This window comes from Girardinichthys multiradiatus, chromosome 8, assembly GCF_021462225.1.
Source record: "Girardinichthys multiradiatus isolate DD_20200921_A chromosome 8, DD_fGirMul_XY1, whole genome shotgun sequence".
NCBI classification, from domain to species: Eukaryota; Metazoa; Chordata; class Actinopteri; order Cyprinodontiformes; family Goodeidae; genus Girardinichthys; species Girardinichthys multiradiatus.
The window spans coordinates 20,098,263-20,119,548 of NC_061801.1; the positions used below are offsets into that span (position 1 = coordinate 20,098,263).

At 40.0% G+C, this 21,286-nt stretch overlaps 1 protein-coding gene across 4 annotated transcripts in view; it reads right to left on the reverse strand.

Moving 5' to 3' along the window:
• Positions 1 to 21,286, reverse strand: part of znf462 (zinc finger protein 462) — a 66,129-nt gene that overhangs the window by 26,514 nt on the left and 18,329 nt on the right. For all 4 annotated transcript variants that reach the window (XM_047372228.1, XM_047372226.1, XM_047372227.1 and 1 more), the window contains exon 2: positions 168 to 424. In XM_047372228.1, coding sequence (XP_047228184.1) covers positions 168 to 384 — 217 coding nt within the window. In that variant the 5' untranslated portion in view covers positions 385 to 424. The remainder of the gene's footprint in view (positions 1 to 167; positions 425 to 21,286) is intronic.

Sequence of the window (21,286 nt, forward strand, 5' to 3'; positions counted from 1 at the left end):
ACATCAATGATAAAATTTACTTTTTTCCTAACAGAGACATTTATTTCTTCATCTACTCACTAAAAATGCATCTAGACTGTGCTATGTAGAGTCTAACGCAGAGCAAAGAAATGCTTCTTAATCCTAAACAAAATAACAGCATCATCTGATTATTGTGGTGGGCTTACTCATTCCAGCTTTAGGGGGCATGTAATCCTGGTCATCCTTGTCTTCCTTATCCTCATTTTCCTCTTCTTCTCCTTCCTCATCCTCTTCTCGCACAGAGCCCGACTCATCTGCATCCGAGGGCTGCAGGAAAACAGTGTGGACTTCCTGAATGTGGGTCTTTAAGTCATCGTATGACTCGCCGCGGAAGTCACAGCCATCACACTGCAACACCTCCATCACTGAAAAGGGGGAGAACTCCCTGGAAAATCAGGGAAACCTGCAAATCGAAGAGGGAAAATCATGAGTACACGCTGCTTTGTTGCATTAATTTCATAAATGACACATAAATATACAGAGATATTTATTTTCTTTGTATACACTACAATAGAGGAAATTATGCTAAAAAGTTAATAATTGACAACACTGGGAAAATCAAGCTGAATTCAATCTATATCAACAGCATTAAATGACTTTTCATAAGTAGGAGCTTGGTTCTGGTCTTAGATGATTACAAATAATGACTGCTGCTGTGAACAATGAAAAATCAGGTGCTGGATGCGAACACACTTTTCCGCATGACAAATAAGTAAATACACTTAAAAAAAGCTCTTACATCGTCTTGATTCTAGGGTGTCACACAATAACTTTATCTTGCAGTTTCATGTCCTGTCTTTAAAAAAAAAAACACTTCAAAGTCTTTCTTCTATAACAAAAAAGAAACCTGAACACTTCACAACATAACCTAATTAAAAGTTATAAACCTCTTGAATGTTTAGATGTGTCTGTAAACTCTGGTAGTCTAACAGGACATTGCAGAGGGGAGGATTCAGTAGATGCTGCAGGTTAAATTTTTTCAGCATAGCATTATTCCAAGAACAATGCCGGGACTGAGGAGGGATTATGGGTTGATTTGTCCAATTTCTTTTTTTTTTTTATACCTTGGGATAAGCAACAGCTGGAGAGCAGCTCCACAGTATTTAGAACAGAATATTCCATCTGATTGTTCTAACTGCTATGAAGATTGAATGAATCAACTAAGAAATGGAAGCTTTATGTTTGTCTCTGTTATTCCGACATGGATGGAAAAATGGATGCTGGTGATACGACATTTAAAAAGGGGGTTGAGGAACAATCCAGCAATGAAGAGAGCTAAACTTAAGAATAGAGCTAAACGTGGACAAGCGACCAGGCCCTCATTGGAGTTGGTTGTTAGAATGGAAATTATTTTATTTATTAAGAAACAAGAGTTAAATCTTCCAGTTCAGTCTACAGCTTGTGTTATAAAAATACATAAAGAAAAAAAAAATCTATAGGAAGATCCCAGAAGAATGTTGAAAGATGAACCACCTTAGAGAGGGTAGGGGTAACTAAATCTTCCTTTTCTGGGTTGTCTAAATGTTCGCTAAGCTCTAACTGTATTTTATTAAATGAACTTTGAAATAAAATAGCTTTGGTCAACCCATCGTGAATGATTAGCCCCGCCCAAACCTGCTTAGCCTAAACACAAAGGGTTGTATTCAGCGTGCCTGAGATTTATATTTTAGTAAACATGCTTTTATGCAAAACTATCACATAACTACATAACCCGACAAAACATAAGATAGTTGTGACACTGCATAGATTTACAATAGACACATCAGGCCATTTTTAGCGCCAAACAAAACCTCGAATACAAACACTAGCCACTTATGCCATTTCTTTATACATGTTGGTGTTTATAGCCGCATCAAACATGTCACGATCCATTTCCTTTCAACATGGAGAAACACGAGGATGCCGAGGATGCCCTACTTAGACTACAGGAACCTAAACCTGAGTTAAAATTCAAAGAGACTCAGAAAACTATGGAATGAATACATGGAAGGTTGAATACAAATTCACTGTGAATACTCTATGAAACCTCTGGCTGCACATGTTAGCAGGACCAAAACAGTCACTGAAAAGTCACACTCTCCAAACCACTACATCTCTCTGTGGTTCTATTAAAACCTTGGATGACAAGGGAATGTTTATCATGCAAGACATTTTGTTTGCATATCATATTATTCGAGTTGCTATTCTTCTAAATGGAAATAAATAGATATTAATACTACTATAACACACATTTGCAAAAAAAAATAACGAGCCATGCTTCTAAGAACTGTCCTCGTGCAGCAAGAACTCATTTGATTATTCTATTAGTCAAAGACCAAACTGTTTGCATGCATTCAAAAAGGAAAGGTGAACGTCGCTCTTTGGTATGTTATTATTGTTAATGAAAGGAGTCAGCACAGTGGTACATGTACAGAGCAGTAACGCCTGGCTAATTTAAGTCTGGTTTTCTTTGGTCATCACTCCAATAGCCAGAGGAAAATCAAGGTCACTATTGTGACGTGATAATTACGTATTGTTTTCAAATGACTACATTAAATTACAGGAGCAAAAAGAGAAGAGCCATTTATGTGTGTGGACACTAAACAGTACAAACTTTACACTTGACTTTATGTCAACAGTTTGTAAAGCATTACTTCTTCATATGAATAAGCATAGATCTACTGAAAGAGATGAATTTGTACCATAGCATGTCATTTGCTGACCATCCCTCCACCTTAAGAAAATCTCAAACTTTACTGCTTCTGATTATGTTTTCCATTATCAGCAGTTCACATTTGTAAAAGCCTCTCCTGAACAGGTGTAAGAGCTTGGGTAGTGTCTTTTAAACTGAGTACATTTTGTTTGTTGATGGTGTGTTCAAGGCTTTCAGGAGATAACATACCTGACAATTTCTTAAGACAAAATGAACATTGAATTTAAAGATACGCGTGTATGAAAAACACACGTCTCTATCTCAGCAAATGCGGACTAATTAATAAAGACTAATTTTGTCTGTGCCTTAGCTGAGAAAGTCTCTTCTCTGCATGTTTACAGTTGTAGTTCACACTGCAGTGAAGAACAAAGTTTGCCAAATCCATCAAACTGCCAAAAAGATGTTTATGAAAAATAATCTGCATAAGTAACTTTGTACTTTGAGTCTGGGCTGTTCTTGTCCAGGAGTTGACTGGGTCAAATACAGATAAACTGGACAGTGTCCTCCAATAGCATTGCCCCCACTGTTAAAGATGCCCTATTTTGTCAGAAGTATTTGTCTGTCTACCTTACATGTACAAGAACTTTGATGACATCCTATTCTTAATCTGTAGGTCCAATTTGTGGATGAACCCACATTGCCAGCAATAGCAAATTTAAATATTCAGTAAACATCTCATACAAGGTTTAGGAGTGTGTTCATAGATGAGACAAACCAGGATTGCAGCCCCTGCTCCATTTCATTTTTAAGGTGTTCAAGAAGGTTGAGGTCAGGACTCACCAATATGACAAAATAACAGAAACCTTCAGCGTACATAACTGTTCACCCCCCGAAGTCAATATTTTGTAGAGCCGCCTTTTGTTGCATTTTTTATAATCCCAATTTGACTTGTAGTTCTCAACAACCTTGTCCCAAACTTGTTTGAAGAGCTCCTTAGTCTTGCGATGCCTTTTGCTTAGTGGTGTTGCAGCTTATGGGGCCCTTCAGAAAAGGTGTGTTTATACCGACAGATCATGACACTTGCATGGCACACAGGTGGACTGCATTTCACTAATTATGTGACTTTTGAAGGTAATTGGTTGCACTAGAACCTTTTAGGGGCTTCATAGCAAAGCGGTTGGATACATTCAATTCAATTCAATTCAAAAATACTTTATTAATCCCAAAGGGAAATTAAATGTTGTTATAGCTCATATTATGTAGGTTTCTTCAAAGAGCCGTTGTAGATGCTGATGGCTGTGGGCAGGAAGGATCTCCTGTAGCGCTCCGTCTTACAGCAGATCTGAAGAAGCCTCTGACTGAAGACACTCTGTTGCTGTAGGACAGTCTTATGAAGAGGATGCTCAGAGTTCTCCATAATGTTCTTCATTTTATGAAGAATCCGTCTTTCCACAATGATCTCCAGAGGTTCCAGAGGAGTCCCCAGAACAGAGCCAGCCTTTTTTATCAGCTTGTTGAGCTTTTTTAAGTCCCTGGTTCTGATGCTGCTTCCCCAGGAGATGATGGTAGAAGAGATCACACTTTCCACAACAGACTTATAGAAGATATGCAGCATCTTGCTGCAAACACCAAAGGACCTAAGCTTCCTCAAGAAGTACAGTCTGCTCTGTCCCTTCTTGTAGATGGCTTCACAGTTGCATCTCCACTCTAGTCTGTTGTCCAGGTGAACACCGATGTATTTATACTCCTCCACCACCTCCACTTCTTCTCCCATGATAGAAATAGTGTTTGACTTATTCCTGTTTCTCTTAAAATCTACAATCATCTCCTTTGTTTTAGTCACGTTCAACATGAGATGATTGTTTCCACACCATGCCACAAAGCGGTCCACCACCATCCTGTACTCAGCTTCTTGTCCATCCTCTGATCCACCCCACGACTGCAGAATTATCCGAGTATTTCTGCAGATGACAGGAGTCTGTCTTGTACTGGAAGTCTGAGGTGTACAGAGTGAAAAGGAATGGTGAGAGTACAGTCCCCTGTGGTGCTCCTGTGCTTCTGACTACCTGGTTAGACTCACAACCCTTCAGTCTCACAAACTGTGGTCTGTTTGTCAGGTAGTCTTTAATCCAGGAGATTGTTGAGGCCTCCACCTGAGTCTTCTGGAGTTTCTGACAAAGCAAATCAGGTTGGATTGTATTAAATGCACTGGAGAAATCAAAGAACATGATCCTCACAGTGCTGCTGGCTTTGTCTAGATGACAGTGGGTTTGTTGAAGCAGGTGTATGATGGCATCTTCAACTCCACAGCGATAAGCAAACTGAAGGGGGTCCTGATGGTTTACTGTTTGGTTACTCAGGTGGGCCAACAGGAGTCTCTCTAGGACCTTCATGATGTGGGATGTCAGGGCAACAGGTCTATAGTCATTGAGGACTGATGGGTGGGTTTTCTTTGGTACCGGAACAAGACAGGAGGTCTTCCACAACACCGGAACCTTCTTCTGGGCCAGGCTAAGGTTGAAGAGGTGCTGCAGAATCCCACAGAGCTGCTCTGCACAGGCCTTCAGGACTCTAGGGCTGACATGATCTGGACCTGCAGCCTTATTCCTATTCAGTCTCTCCAGTTGTCTCTTCACCTGACTTCTTGAGACACACAGGTGGAAGGGGGAAGCAAAGGAAGCATCAGCATCGTCTGATATGGTTGATGGCAAACATGTAGAAGGGTCTAGGGCTGAGGTGGAAGATAAAAAATGTGAGGTGTTACTGGACAGCTGTGGGTCCTGTGGGTCAAAGGAAGATGGGATGTCTGTTTGGCTGTGAGCAGGAGAGGAGGATGTGAAGCTTGTTTCTGAACTGAACCTATTGAAGAATACGTTCAGTTCATTGGCTCTGTCCAGACGTCCATCGGTCTGATCATCCTTCTGCTTGAAGCCTGTGATCTTCTTCATCCCTGTCCACACATCTCTGATATTGTTTTGCTGGAGCTTGCTCTCCAGCTTCGTCTTGTACACCTTCTTGCTGTCTCTTATCTTGACTTTAAGTGGCTTCTGTAAACACCTCAATAATTCTCTGTCTCCCTCTCTGAAGGCTCTTTTTTTCTTGTTAAGCAGGTCCTTCAGGTCACTGGTGATCCAAGGTTTGTTATTGGGGAAGCATCTCACAGTTCTGGTGGGGATGATGTTATCCACACAGAAGTTTATATAGTCGGTTAAACACTCAGTCATGGCATTGATGTCCTCTCCATGTGGCTGGCACAGTGCGTCCCAGTCTGTAGCCTCAAAGCAACCTTGCAGAGCTTCTTCAGCTTCCTGTGACCATTTTCTCACAGTCCTCTTTATTACAGGTTGCCTCTGAACAAGGGGCTTATATTTCGAGCAGAGAAAAACAAGATTGTGATCTGATTTGCCTAGCGGAGGTCTTGCTGTAGAGATGTATGAGTCCTTGACATTTGCATAAAACAAATCCAATGTTTTGTTTTCTCTGGTAGAGCAGCTGACAAACTGTTGAAACGTTGGAAGTGTAGCAGAGAGTGAAGCATGGTTAAAATCACCAGAAATTGCCACAAAAGCATTGGGGTTTTGTGTCTGTAGCTTAGCAACAACTGAGCTGATGGCATCACATGCAGTGTCGGCAACAGCGGAAGGTGGAACGTAAACTGTTGCCAAAATAACACTGGTGAATTCTCTGGGTAAATAATATGGACGAAAACTTACTGCCAACAGTTCAATATCTGGACTGCAGAGTGGACACTTCACAGTAACATGTCCTGGATGACACCATCTGTTGTTCTTAAATACTGCCAGTCCACCTCCTTTACATTTGCCGCTCCTCTTTAAGTCTCTTTCTGCTCGTATTGTTAAAAAGCCCGGCAGAGAGACGCTGGAGTCGGGGATATGATCCTGCAGCCATGTCTCAGTAAAACACATGATACTGCATGCCCGGTACTCTGGCTGGGTCCTTTGTAGGGCTTGGAGTTCATCCAACTTGTTTCCCAACGATCTCACATTGCCCATCATAGTCGACGGAAGAGATGGTTTGAACTTCCTCCTTCTCTCTCTTCTCTTAGCTCCTGCTCTGCATCCACGGCGTCTCCTTTTCAACTCATCAGGGATTTGGGGTTGTAGTTGAAGTATTATTTGAGCTTTTGAGATATTAATCAGCTGCTCCCGGTTGTAAGAAACAACCCCGTTGCCATGGCAATGCATCATAACAAATGTCCAAAAATAGAAAGTATCAAGAAAAATCCTCCAAGCTGCACAGCATCCGACACCGGAGTGGACAGTAGTCCAAAAAAAATCAACTGTATCCACCACAAGAGGAATAGTTCCCAAAAAAGAATAAATCAGAATCAAAAGTAACAGAGCTACTCCAACCTGCTGCCACCTTGAGAGGCGCAATTCTAGAAATACACATACACACGTGGACAAAATTGTTGGTACACCTCAGTGGTCACAGAAATAACTTGAATCTGACAAGGGTAATAATGAATAAAACTTCTATGAAAATGAACAAATGAAAGTCAGACATTGCTTTTCAAACATGCTTCAACAGAATTATTTAAAAAAAATAAACTCATGAAACAAGCCTGAACAAAAATGGTGGTACCCCTGAAAATAATGTGACCAAAGGGACATGTTAAATCAAGGTTTGTCCATTAATTAGCATCACAGGTGTCTACATTCTTGTAATCAGTCAGTGGGCCTATATATAGGGCTACAGGTAGTCACTGTGCTGTTTGGTGACATGGTGTGTACCACACTCAACATGGACCAGAGGAAGCAAAGGAAAGAGTTGTTTCAGGAGATTAGAAAGTAAATTATAGACAAGCATGTTAAAAGGTAAAGGTTATAAGACCATCTCCAAGAAGCTTCATGTTCCTGTGACTACAGTTGCACATATTATTCAGAAATTTAAGATCCATGGGCCTGTAGCCAACCTCCCTGGACGTGGCCGCAGGAGGAAAATTTATGACAAAACAAAGAGACGGATAATACAAACGGTAACAAAAGAGCCCAGAAAAACTTCTGAAGAGATTAAAGGTGAACTTCAAGCTCAAGGAACATCAGTGTCAGATCGCACCATCCGACATTGTTTGAGGCAAAGTGGACTTAATGGGAGACAACCAAGGAGAACACCATTGTTGAAAACAAATCATAAAAAAGCCAGACTGGAATTTGCCAAACTACATGTTGACAAGCCACAAAGCTTCTGGGAGAATGTCCTATGGACAGATGAGACAAAAATTTGACTTTTTAGCAAGGCATATCAGCTCTATGTTCGCAGACGGAAAAATGAAGCATATGAAGAAAAGAACACTGTCCCTACTGTGAAACATGGAGGAGGCTCCGTAATGTTCTGGGGCTGCTTTGCTGTATCTGGCACAGGGTGTCTTGAATCTGTGCAGGGTATAATGAAATCTCAAGAATATCAAGGGATTCTAGAGAGAAATGTGCTGCCCGGTGTCAGAAAGCTTGATCTCAGTCGCAGGTCATGGGTCTTGCAATAGGATAATGACCCAAAACACACAGCTAAAAACATCCAAGAAAGGCTAAGAGGAAAATATTGGACTATTCTGAAGTGGCCTTCTATGAGACCTGACCTAAATCCTATTGAGCATCTTTGGAAGGAGCTCAAACATGCCGTCTGGAAAAGGCACCCTTCAAACCTGAGACAACTGGAGCAGTTTGCTCATGAGGACTGGGCCAAAATACCTGCTGAGAGGTGCAGAAGTGTCAATGACAGTTATAGGAATTGTTTGATTGCAGTGATTGCCTCAAAAGGTTGTGCAACAAAATATTAAGTTAAGGGTACCGTCATTTTTGTCCAGGCCTGTTTCATGAGTTTATTGAAAAGCAATGTCTGACTTTCATTTGTTCAATTTCATAGAATTTTTATTCATTATTACCTTTGTCAGATTCAAGCTATTTCTCCGACCATTGTGGGTTTTGTCTTTCATTAACCGAGGGGTACCAACAATTTTGTCCACGTTTGTATGCACATGCCAATTCTCAGTTTCATCAGTCAGTCATTTTCTACAGCTTCTTCCATAGTGGGTCACGGGGCAGCTGGTCCAGCAGTCTACGGCCGAGAGGTGGGGTACACCCTGGACAGATCGCCAGTCCATCGCAGGGCAACACAGACACACACAGGACAAACATCCATGCGCACACTCATTCACACCTAAGGGCAATGTGGAGAGACCAATTAACCTAACAGTCACGTTTTTGGACTGTGGGAGGAAGCTGGAGTACCTGGAGAGAATCCACGCATGCACCGGGAGAAGATGCAAACTCTATGCATAAAGACTCCCGTGCAGGCTTTCTCAGTTGTGTTCTTTTTTTAATTTTTTTTGTATACATAATTTTCTCTTTTCACTTCACCAACTTAGACTATTTTATGCAGATCCACCACATAAAATAAGATTAAGAAACATTTAAATTACATGTTAGACTGTAACAAAATAGGTGAAAAACCAAGGGGGATGAATACTTTTGTAAGGCATTGTTTGACCTGACAAAGGGTCATGACTCTCAGCCACTCTTCAAAATGAGAAGGACAAGAGAACTTGCCAATAAATTAATGTAAATGGTATATATCAATAACTCACAGAGAACTGTACCAATAAACATGGCAATTTTGCCATTTTTTTCAAAACTATACCTTTTGTAGGCTAACTAATTATTTGGAAATTTTTGGCGTGTCTTATCAAAAACAAACATCTTGGATGAAAAAAAATCATTTAAATTCTAAATCTACCAGTATTATGAATTACTCTGGTCTTCACAGTAAAATGATCAAAAGGTCTACATTTTAATTTTGAATTAATTTTCAAAAAGCAAATCATTTGATCTGATCTAACCAGAGAAACTAATCCTCCCATCCTACCTCCCAAACCCTAAAGGCCAGCTAGTGGAGCACTCCAATCAAACCAGCCCCAACTGCCTGCATGTCCCTGAGCAACCAGTTGATCCATTGTTGGCCAGGGTCAGGTTACAGCCTCCTCACATGTCCACACCCCTCTCCTGGCAGTTTGCTCCTGTTTTGAACAAAGTTGGCTGCTAACACAAGGTTCCTTGACATGGATATCAAGAGAAGCCTTTCAGGAAGGAAGGGAGAGGAATACAGCCATGAAGTGGGGAAGAAAAACCTCCTTCTCAACCCACCATCTGCCTTGCAGTTGGCTGTGTCTTTTCAGCCAGTAAGTCTCTGTGCCACACCAAACTAATGGGTGAGATTGTGCAACTGCTTTCATCTAGTCAGCTGGGGCCCCAGCAGACAGCGCCTGAGCAGCTCAGATCCTCCTCTGAGCTGAGCTTCAAGGGCAGCCATTTTAGGAGCAGGCTATGTGTGCTTAGGTGTTCACAACATGGACCCGCAGATCTGATCCTCTTCCTGAAAGGCAAGCAGCCGGTCACTGGAGAGCTGCTGACAGAAATCTATCTGCCAGATGTACAGCGGTGTACCCGAGCCGTCTGCCCACACAGCTCAGCAGAAAACATCTCCCACTCTCGCTCTGCTTAGTCCTTTCATTTCTTAGGAACATTATCTCACACATCAGGAGATTTTCTGAGAAATGCTTCATTCCTCTTCTCCGAGGGATGGAAGGAATAGGTCAGAGCAGGCAGCATGCACCAAGAAAAAAAAAAGTGGATAGAGCTACTACTTTTTGTAGAAGCTGCCAACTAGCCTCCACGAGGGGGTCTAAAAATGTGAGGCATGTCTGAACTTCTTTATCTTGAAGCTCTGCAACCCTGAGGAGAAGACGAAGCAAAAAGCAGGGAGAGGGGAAGGGAAAGCAGGGAGAGAGCATGACGAAGCTACCTAGTAGACCTTCACAAGACAAAGCCTGTGGAATGGGCTTCCCAGATTCCAAAGTCTACTGGTGTTTGTTAATCACCAACCGGTCTCTCTGCATCAGCGAGCTCTGCCAGCAGTCACACCCTCTACTCAAACTGGCTGACAGCAGCTGCTTGGTCTGAAAGAGGGCCTTTGAATAAGCCAGCATTAAGCTGATTAGTAGTACAGAGGTTTTGTCCTTAACCGTGGGTTAGAGCTACCACCTCATACCCTCCTGAGAGAGAGGAGCCCACAGACATGTTACATTATAATATGTTGGCTGCATTCTGGCAGCAGATGAATCACCTCCCAAACAAGACAGGATGTGTGTCTCGTCAACCTGCACTGCCTCAATAATTAATGACCAGCTGATTGAAAATGACAGGCTGCTTTAAAAAAAAAAACAGCTAAAGCAGGAGATAGCAAGAATCGATTTCTGCAGAGATGAGATGACATCAGTGAGGAATCAATGCTTCTTTCCTTCAAAAGGAAATTATTTTAAAAAAGAGAAAAAAAAACTAAATGAGAGAAGACGTGTGTAGATAACCACTTGATACTTCAAATTCAGATTGTCTCAGTCCGTTCACTGTTCAACTTTACCCAGAAGACCTCAGAGAAAGATCCCACTGTGTCTGCAGAGGAGCAAGTTGGCTTTTCGCACAAAAAGGAGAAACTAGAGTGTAAAACTGCTGCACTGATCATGACGCCTAGAAAGAGGGTTCACCAAAGTAGATCTGATGCTGTGCTCATTCTCTTGCAGACACAAGACACGAAAATGACTAAAAGGACTACAGCATACAATTACCAAAGCTTTGAAACATTACCTTCATACTTTCAACAGAAATAGCCTCAATCAGAAAAACTTGCAGGATTATCATTTAACTACTCTGTACAAATACATACGAGCTACCTGAAACAAAGACAACAGAGCTTACAAGATTGTACTGAATCATCTACTTCAACGCATGATTTAAAATTAGGCAATTTCAGGTTTAACTGACCAAGTCTCATTCGATCCCAGTCAAACCTCTATTGACAATGCATTCATACACCTTGAACATTATTATATAGCATTACAACCACAAACTTTAATGTAACATACTGTGATTTTATTTGATGGACCAACACAGGGTCAAAGCTTTGTAGAACCACCTTTAGCTGCAATTCTTTTGGGATATGTCTAAACTGGCTTTGCCCATCTAGAGACTGAAATTTTGTCCATTCTTCTGTGCAAAATAGCTCAAGCTCAGTCAAATTGGATGAAGAAAATCTGAAAACATTCATTTTTAATTCTTGCGCCAAATACCTCAGTTGAATTTAGGTATATACTTTGATTGCGTTTACTTACACATGAATATGCTGTGAAAGGTGTTGAAAGGTGAATCTCCAACCCCAATCTTTTTCTTCCACGATTGCCCTTTATTTAGATCCATCCATATTATAACCAACTCTGACCTGCAGCCTCGTCTCAGCTGAAAGGATCCCCACAGCATGCTACTGCCATCACCAAGTTTCACTGTGAGAATGGTGTGTTCAGGGTAACACGGAGGGCTAATTTGTAATTCTTTCACTACTCATTTTCTTCTGCATTTAGACCCAAAAATTATTTTGGTCTCTTTTAACTAGAGCATCTTTCACCAAATATCTTCCTCCTTGTCCAGCCTGTCAGTTTGGGTGGAGGGCCATTTCTTTGTAGGCTACCAGAATGCTCTGTGGTTTGCTTTCAGATAATGGGCTGAACAGCGTTCCTGCTTGAAGCTTCTCCACAGCTTTATCCCTGACCTGCGTGCTGTGTTCCTCGGTTTTCACGATGTCGTTAGTTCACTGATGTTCTCTAGCAAACCTCTGAAACCCTCGCAGAACAGCTGGATTTATCCTGAGATTAAATTGTACACAGACAGAATCTATTTACTAATTAGACGAGTCTGAAGGAAACTGTATTTTAGCAAATGGGTGTGAATAAAAATGTTTGCCAAACTTCTTAGACTTTGTTTGTGTTAAAGATGTTGAAAACCCATGTATAATCTTCCTTCCACTTCTCTGTTGTGTTCAACTTTGTGCCCGTCTACCACATACAGTACAATCCCTATACGATGTGTTGTTTAGGTTGTAATGTGTAAAATCTGTGGAAAAAGTTGGTATATGAATCGAATATTGATTGTCAGATGACATTTATTGACCAAAGAGCAAGCAAAGCTATTTATCTAACCCGATGCTCATAAAAAGTTAAAGCACTCTGCTGTGATAATATTATCATAAATGCATCGCAGCCACAAGAAACGAGGCATCTGCTGTACAGCCCTACAAGACAAACAGGTTCATGTCCAGCAACTCCTGCATGTTGGCGCACCGACTATGTAAATAACAGCTATTCAGCTCCTGAGACAAGGAGGTTTACACAGCCACTGTCAAAGACAGTGCTCCAATATTTCCCTGGACCCCTGCAACAGCAATCCCACCCCAACAGTAATCTATATACTAGTGGATAAATTATTCCATTTTAGTTGTTTTTGCAAAACAGGCCAATTTATGGTATTCATTAAAGCATATGACATGTAGAAGCATGTTTTTAATGAGTTTAGAGATCTCTACACGTAAATGAATTTTAAAAAGATGGCAACAAGTGCAGGAACATCTTGACGTTTATGTTAATTTCACTTCCCGGCAACCATTTTGCTGTCGTCTCGGGGCCGGCCGTTTAGTCTTTTATGTAAAAGACTAAACTCCATTGCAACAGATGAGAAAACCTTTCCTGGTTGAAATTTCTGTACAAATATGTCCCTAGGTCATCTGATATTAGTTTTAGTTCTGTGAAAATAGGTGTGGATTACAAATATGATCTTTTGGTAACCAGATTAAAGCATGAGATTACTTTAAAAGCTTCTCTGAACACAGACATATTTTCAAATAAGATGCCAGTACCAAGTCTAAAAATTTTAAGGGGATACTCAATCAAATCCCAAGTAGCAAGATGTTACATTAAAGGTTACCGAGGGTTAGCTAAGCATTTCAAACGGTGTGTTCACACCTGTTTGGACTTTAGTTCTCCACCACACCTGACGTTTGGACCTGGTCTATTTAGCTCTCCAAACTCTTATCATGTCAAACCAAGTGATGCATTATTGACACAAATAATGTCCTACCTTAGATAGGACCACTACCCTTTCATTGCAAGAACTTCTAAGCATCTAAAGCTAAGCAGACAGGTTAAAGGCGCTTGATGAACTCTAGGTTGCATTCAAGGACATTTTTACCTGCTGAGATGTCACAAAGAACTATTGCAGATAATAATCACCTTACATCATTTTGTGTTGCTCAGAAAATTTAAAACTGTGCTGTAGGGAAAAGCATCATGGTCTCTTTAAGACTTTTCTGGATGAATCAGACACATATGATTTTCACCAAATTAAGCCTGTTTACTGTGAGCACACCTCAACTCTTAATTTGCACCCATTGTTTCAAGATCATTACTTCCTGGCTGATCTGCACGTACCCGCTGATTCTACATGACAGAAAACTGGGAGGGATTCTTCAGAACTTAAGCTTGTGCTTTTTAGACGTAACTCACGGTAGATTTGGGATTTTTGATCCTTCTGTCTTCACTCTTTCAAATTTTACTGTATTGACTGAGTGTAGGAAGATTTTTATTGGACTCCTCCCTAATTACATTTCATGCACTCAAACGCTGAACCCTATGATGTTTTTTTTTTCTATCAAATTGGGTCATTTTTCTACAGAAATTTGGCAAATGTGCACAAGAAGCACAATCTAAACTTTGTCTGTCAACCCAGGTTAAAAATTTATAGTTTATGCAAATGCTGAGTTGCATACAGCAAAAGCAGCTGTTTGTATGAAAAACGTCTTGTGACTCTTCTGTGTTGACAATGTTTCCGCTAGAGACTGAAAACAGAGGAAAAATCAAGCACATCGCTTGAATCAGCTAAAGCTACCAGTAGGTGTTTTGTACCTTGAAATTTTCCCTTGACCTCCCTGACATATTAATGTTTCAGACTCCGAAATCTCCAGACAGACGCTGTAAAACCTTTTCTGGTTTAAAAATTTAAGATAGCATTAGACATGGACTAGTTTTTGAATTGAAAGTATACTTTTTTTCATTCAAAGGTTATGGTTGCAAATACCACTAGAATCATCCATCAAACAACTCTAGCATTGGAAACCAAGTACCTGCTGAGTGCTGTCAGACAGCTGTGTATCAAATGTTTGCAAAACGCTAGCCTGTGTCAGTAAAAAATATTCTTCTGCTATCAACATACTCTATATAGACAAAAGTATTGGGTCACGGCACCAAATCAATGAATTCTGTTGTTAGAATCACTTCCATGGCTGCAGGTGTACAAAGTTTGGTGTGGAGAAACTTGTCTGACCTGCATGGAGTCCTGACCACAAACTTCTTCAACACCTTAGGGATGAATTAGAGCAGAGGCTGCAATTCTGGTTTTCTCATCTAACTATGAACACACTCCTAAACCTTGTGGACGATGTTTACAGAATAGTGAAAGTTGCTATTGCTCGAAACGGTGAGTCCATCAACAAGGTAGAATTTATAGATTATGAATAGGATGTCATTAAAGTCCATGTACGTGTAAAAGTAGATTGTAAAAGTAAATACTTTTGGCACAATAGTGTAGCCTACCTGGCAAATCATTTGGCCAAGATTACCCCGTCAGCCTTTTGTAACTTTACAAAAAGCCGAAGGGCAGATTGCGGTTTATAGCTTCATTTACATTTCCAAACTTTAAAATTAATTAGGTTTTCAACCTTACTCATTAAATCATCCATGACTCGAAATCAGTCCTAAAATCCCCATTAAACAAACTGGAATTTATTTAAGAGTGGATGGCAACACTTTGATTTTCTCTGCATTAAAGCTGCTACAAAAAGTATTAGGAAAAGTATACTTGTGCATATAATTTTCATTTGAATTCAGCTTTTGGATATCGTTCTCGTAGGTTATGTGGATATTTCCCCCACTCCTGTTTTAATTTTAGTTAACACTTAATTGCCATTCTAACTCTACCAAATCTGCCCCTTTTTTGTAAGGACAAACTTCAAAAATATTCAGAGAAAATAAGATTCTGCTGTCTTACACCTATACTTCTGATTTTGCAAAAAAACCTCAAGTATAAATACCTGAGCATCTAACTATTAAATCACACTTAGCGACAGAATGTTCAAATTTGTCCCTGGTTGTGAATTTCTGACTGTTTTCGTCTTGTTAGATGTAGAAAGACATCAAGTCGAAATATAATTGACAGTCTTGCATGATGATCCTAATAAAGCCTGTCACATTCACAGTATGAAGAACCTTTGCACTCTTATTGTATGTGAAGGATCAATTCTTGGTGCCGAAATCAAGCATCTGCTGATGCAAGTGAGGGCCAAGTCAAGCCACAGCAAGAGGCATCTATTTTGGCACCTGGGCTTTAATCATTCTCTTTCCCAGATACAACTGAAAGACTTTGAAAACAGTAATAAACTGATGTAAGGCCTCAATTTCAAAGTCAAAGTTTGTTTTCGAAGTTAGATTTTTTTCATTAGGTCATTCTAAACCTGGTGATCATTAGAGGGGTCATAGAAATGGAGAATTATGACCCTGTTTACATCTTAATAATCTATTTAAAAATATGTCCAACTGAAGTCTTAAAGGTTCTTGCAAAACGGTTTTTGAAAGTTGTTTAAAAAGTTTAAGACTGCAGCCCCCAGGAAAAACAGAACGATTCAAAACAGAACTAAAACTGTTAAAAAAAACAGGACGAGGTAGTGAGAAGCCCCCACTGTTCTTGTTTCTGTTCTTGTTGATTACTTCACACATTTCATTTAGAAATGCTTGATGCAAGTGTTGCAAATAAGATGGTGGAAACATTGTTCTATGTGGCAAAGATTTCTTGTGAGGGGCTGAAACTGAAGTTCATTTTTGTAAACCTTAATTACATCCATACATTTTAAAACAAGATTTAGATGAGAGAAACATGCAAGATTGTCGAAAACAAGGGGACTTATTCTGCTGGTTAAGGTCCTCTGGACAACCTGAAGCTCAATAGTTCCAAGGAAAAGGCTCCTCTACTGTGTTGCTTGGAAAACATCCCCAATTGGGATCTTTTGTTCTTGCCAGTAATGTTGGAAACCTTCAGGAATCTCCACATTACATTCTTTTATCATCAGAAAATAAAATGGTGCAGTCAGCTTCAGAAGAGCCTCAATTATAGGTCTGGTATATGTCTGTATCATCTTGTTTTACTCTATAATGGCAAAAGGTTAATAAATGTTATTAGAATTGTAAAAATCAACATCAAAATAAATAATTGTCGCTTTTCTGTGACATCACATATTGCCGTTTTAAACTTCTCTAAAACTGTAGTATTTTCACTCACGGTTATTGTACCGTTAGAATCTCATACCGGCCCAAGCCTAGTCTGAACAAACTCCCTCAGCCAGGAACCGATGAGGTGAACCAAGGTGGACTGAAAGCTCACAGACAGCAATGCGAAGAACTTGCAGTGGTAATGGCCATGTTGGTGAATGGGTCTGTGGGTACACGTCTGGTCAACAGCACAGTAGCAAACCTGATGCCGGCATACTGGTGCCAGATACCACAGGGCACCTTCAGGTCTTGTGGACTTCACGCCTTGGTGGGTCAAAGCTGTTTTGGCAACAATCAGGCTGCCTCCAACACCACCCCCCTCACCCCAAACCACTTCTCTGAAGACCAAAACAACATCGCCAGTTCAGCTGAATATGCGAGACCAAACTGGATTCAGATGAAAACAGATTCAGTCAGATGGAAAACCAAAACAGTACAGACAAGGTGACTTCCACAGTAGAGGCTTCCTTGAGTTACAAACAGAGTCACCACAGACATGACTAGAGGGTCAGGACAACCGAGTCATTGCTTCCACATGTGTGGGAAATGTTACCACGCTCCCTTCTGTTGGAGCCCTCGCAGGTTTACTAACCATTTACCCCCAGAAAACAAGACGTATAATCCTTAATTTACAGTCTAGCACATCCCACATGTAAAAGAGGCAGTTTCACAGTTTTTGTAAATCCTCAGGGAAATCTATTTCAGTGATGTGAGAGAGCAATGCAACAGATCATTTGTGGAAACACTTTTCTAGGAAGAATTAACAAAAACTGTTCAAAACGGATTAATCTGAGCCTCTCAGAACCAATAGTGGCACCCTAGAGAATCTCTATTTTAATTAAAAAAAGTTAAAAAGTTAACTGGTTTAGCAACACTTTTAACAAAGAAAATCATAAGCCAGAAAGAATCAGGTTTCTGATCATTATCTCATGGACTAGTAAAGTTGCTATTGAAACATAAAACTGACCCCCTATTTTAAAGCACTCAGCTAAAAAGTTAAAGTTTTCAAAACTTTCATCAGTTTTCTCTGGCTGTATGGAGCCTAGAATAACACACTGCCCCTCCTCCACCTGTTGCTGTACAGTTTTGAGTCAGCTATCTAAAGGAAGGCACCTATACTTTTCCCTTGATTACAAAAACAAAAATGAAGAATAACATGGCAAAAATATTTCTTCCTCATGAAAAACAAACAGTGATGCAGTAACTGACGGAGCAACACCCATCACTCCTGTGAAGTAGCTTTAAATCTACAGTTGGCAAGCTTTTTAAATTAATGCAATTAGATCTCGGGATCGATTTTTGTTTAAAGCTTGTTAAACGCTTAAACACGTTATTAGACACCAAATATAAAAACAAAAGAGACTGAATGATTCACCATTAGTAGTTGGCCAGAAATATGACCCCTGAGGAGCTGGTCTCCAACAACTGGATGTATAAATAAGCAACAGTTTGCTAAGAGTTTGTCACATTTACTTAAAGGTGGTCAAGTCAAGTCAAGTTTATTTATATAGCACTTTTCGAAGAAAAGCGTCCTCCTGCACCGAGAGCAGAAAGAAAACGCGGTGTGTTCAGAGCAGATAGCCGCTTGAAGACCCAAATAACATAATAAAACTAAATAATTCAGCGCTGTTAACACTTCAGTGTTTCTACACATTTACAATGTCATTTAATTTTTTATGGTGAACAAACACAGGGCACGGCAGGCCCCGAGACCACAGCAAAATGGTAGCCAGGAAATGTAATTAACATTTGTACTGTCAACTAACACGCGCCCATCTGCACCTAAATTAACTGCCCTGCACACAACAATCAGTCGACAGAGACTGTAGGCACAGACGCACAAACTCAGAGGACCAGCATCACCTCACAGACAGAGTATACAGTTTATGTGTCCATCTGGGTTTTTGGTGGATCATTCTCACCTGAAGGTTTAAGAACAAAAGAAGTGATACCAAAGAGAATCCACCTGTGAAAGGTTGTCTAAGCTATTAATAAATAAATACCTAGAATTACTATATAGCAAAAAAAAAAAAAAAAAGACTAGATTTTGCTGTGGTTCTTAATTGTGTTTAAAGTTCATGCAAATTGGCTCTGGTAGTCAATAGCTGTTCAAAACAAAACCAGAAAAAGTGAATAACACAACTGATCTTCGTTTGCTAATAATTTTCCTCATCAAAGCATAAGGGAATATCAAACTGTCAAATGTAATATTATACAATACAATAAACTTAACCCTTCAGTGACCGCAAATCCAAATTATTTATAAAGTACACTTGAAAAGAGCAAGGTGGCCAGTGCTGTACATACTAAAATAAATAAATAAAAGATAAAGCAAGACATTCAACAGATATTTAAAACACATAAAGTACAATAGATACAACAGAGAAGCATGTCAACTCACAACTGGTCAAACGCTATTGTGAAAAGAGGTCTTTTTAAAAGAGACTTAAAAATAGGAAGCAAGGATGCCTGTCTGACCTTGAAAGGCAGTGCTTTCCAAAGTTTGGGAGCCATGACAGAAAAGGCTTGGTCACCTCTAAATTTTTGCCTAGTTTTTGGGACAATTAAAATAACTGGTCGGCTGATCTAAGCACCCGCGAAGGAAGATGAGGCTTGAGTAGATGCGAGAGGTACAGAGGAGCAAGACCATTCAAGCATTTATAAGCTAGCAATAAAATTAAAAAAATTATTTCTGTAACTCACAGGGAGCCAATGAAGAGAGGCCAGGACAGGTGAGATGTGTTCATATCTCTGCAATCCGGTAAGAAGACTGACAGCAGCATCACAAATGGACCTTTAATAGTACAAGTGTTTTCCTGTTGGGCTTAGAAACAGCACTTTGAGACAACCGTGGTTCTTCAGTGGATTTAGGTTGTTTGGAAATGTATCTCGCGTCATAATCCTGGACTGACTGAATGTTGTTCAGATCCAGATCCGGATGGAGCGGGGGAGGGGGCGGTGGGCAATACCATCTGTTGCAAGACCTCTTTTCTTCTTGCTGATGAAGATACGTCAACAACTGTGTGGGTTTAGGATTGACATGCTGCTGCAGAACTGATTAGGATTTGATGAGAAATCCAATGGTTTAAGCGACTGAGGAGAATTTAACAATCAATTTAAGGGAGAAAATACCTAAAGAGTAATCCTTCAAATACATGTATAAATTGGCTTGATTGAAACCTTGATTTTTAGTTACTGAAAATAATGAAATACCTGGCAAACTATTCATCTTAATCTGACATATACATCTTGTTTGTGATTCCTTGACGAGGGTATCTGCCATATTATAAAACAGTATTTCAGCTCTTGTGTGATAAGGGACCAGATAGATGGACGCTGACCTCATTCCTCTCTGCCTGTGATCAGAGCAGAGCCCTTCCCTAAAACCATGTGAACACATGGTGCGGCTCATTTGAGGAAGTCTGAATACAGAGAGATGAAACATCGATCCCACCTGCCCGATCAATGAGTCGGGCCCGTTTCAGAAGAGATGTGAAGAATCAATAATGTTCGCTATGAACATTTTGTCATAACATTCATCAGACGACTCTTCAAATTAAATAAAAATGATGGAAATGGTATGAAATGAAGTTAAGAAAAAGTGTACCAAACGACAAAAATATATCAGTAATTTCAGTACACATCTGTGTGTAAACTACTCCGACTCTTAGAAAGATAACTAATCACCAACCGTAATTCAGCTCTATGGGGTCGTTATGCTTGGTCAAAAAACGCAAGTTAGGAAGCATCATTACACATGTGTAAGCAAAACTATGTAAACCAGTCAGGCAACTTTGGATTTAAGGCGCTGACCAGAGTAAGCCAACCAACTCCGAAGGGTTCAAAGTGTCCTTAAGATGCACAGAGACATCAAAATTCTCCTAAAATATAAACCATACACCTGATCAAAAATTTAAGCAATAATCTGGAGACAGATACTTATCTAGAGGCTTTTAGCATTCAGGAAAGTAGGTCAATCATTGCCCAGCATTTGACTAGAGACATTAAACAATCACTTCCACATCAAAAACCCAGGTCCATCATGAAGCAAAAATATGTTAGATTTCAAGACCAGACCAATTGTGAAACAAGATATGGCACATGCTTCCCCTTATGAGTCAAACGTTTAACTCAACTAATGAAACGCATCTTTGCTCAATCCCGAGTACCAACCGTTTGTTTTTATTTCTGCTGCTGCAGCCCATTTAATTTCACCAACAGGTTTTCGTTGCTACGGGAAGCAAAGCTTGTTAATGGTAGTCAAGGGTAGCAAGTTTTGCATTAAGGTTTAACTTTGAGGAGATAGTTAACCATGAATAAACAAAGTTTAAGCTAGATATGTTAGTAATGCTTTTGAAAACAGTTGTATGTCAACCAAAATGATTTTATTTGAAAGAAGAGTAGAAGGACATTCC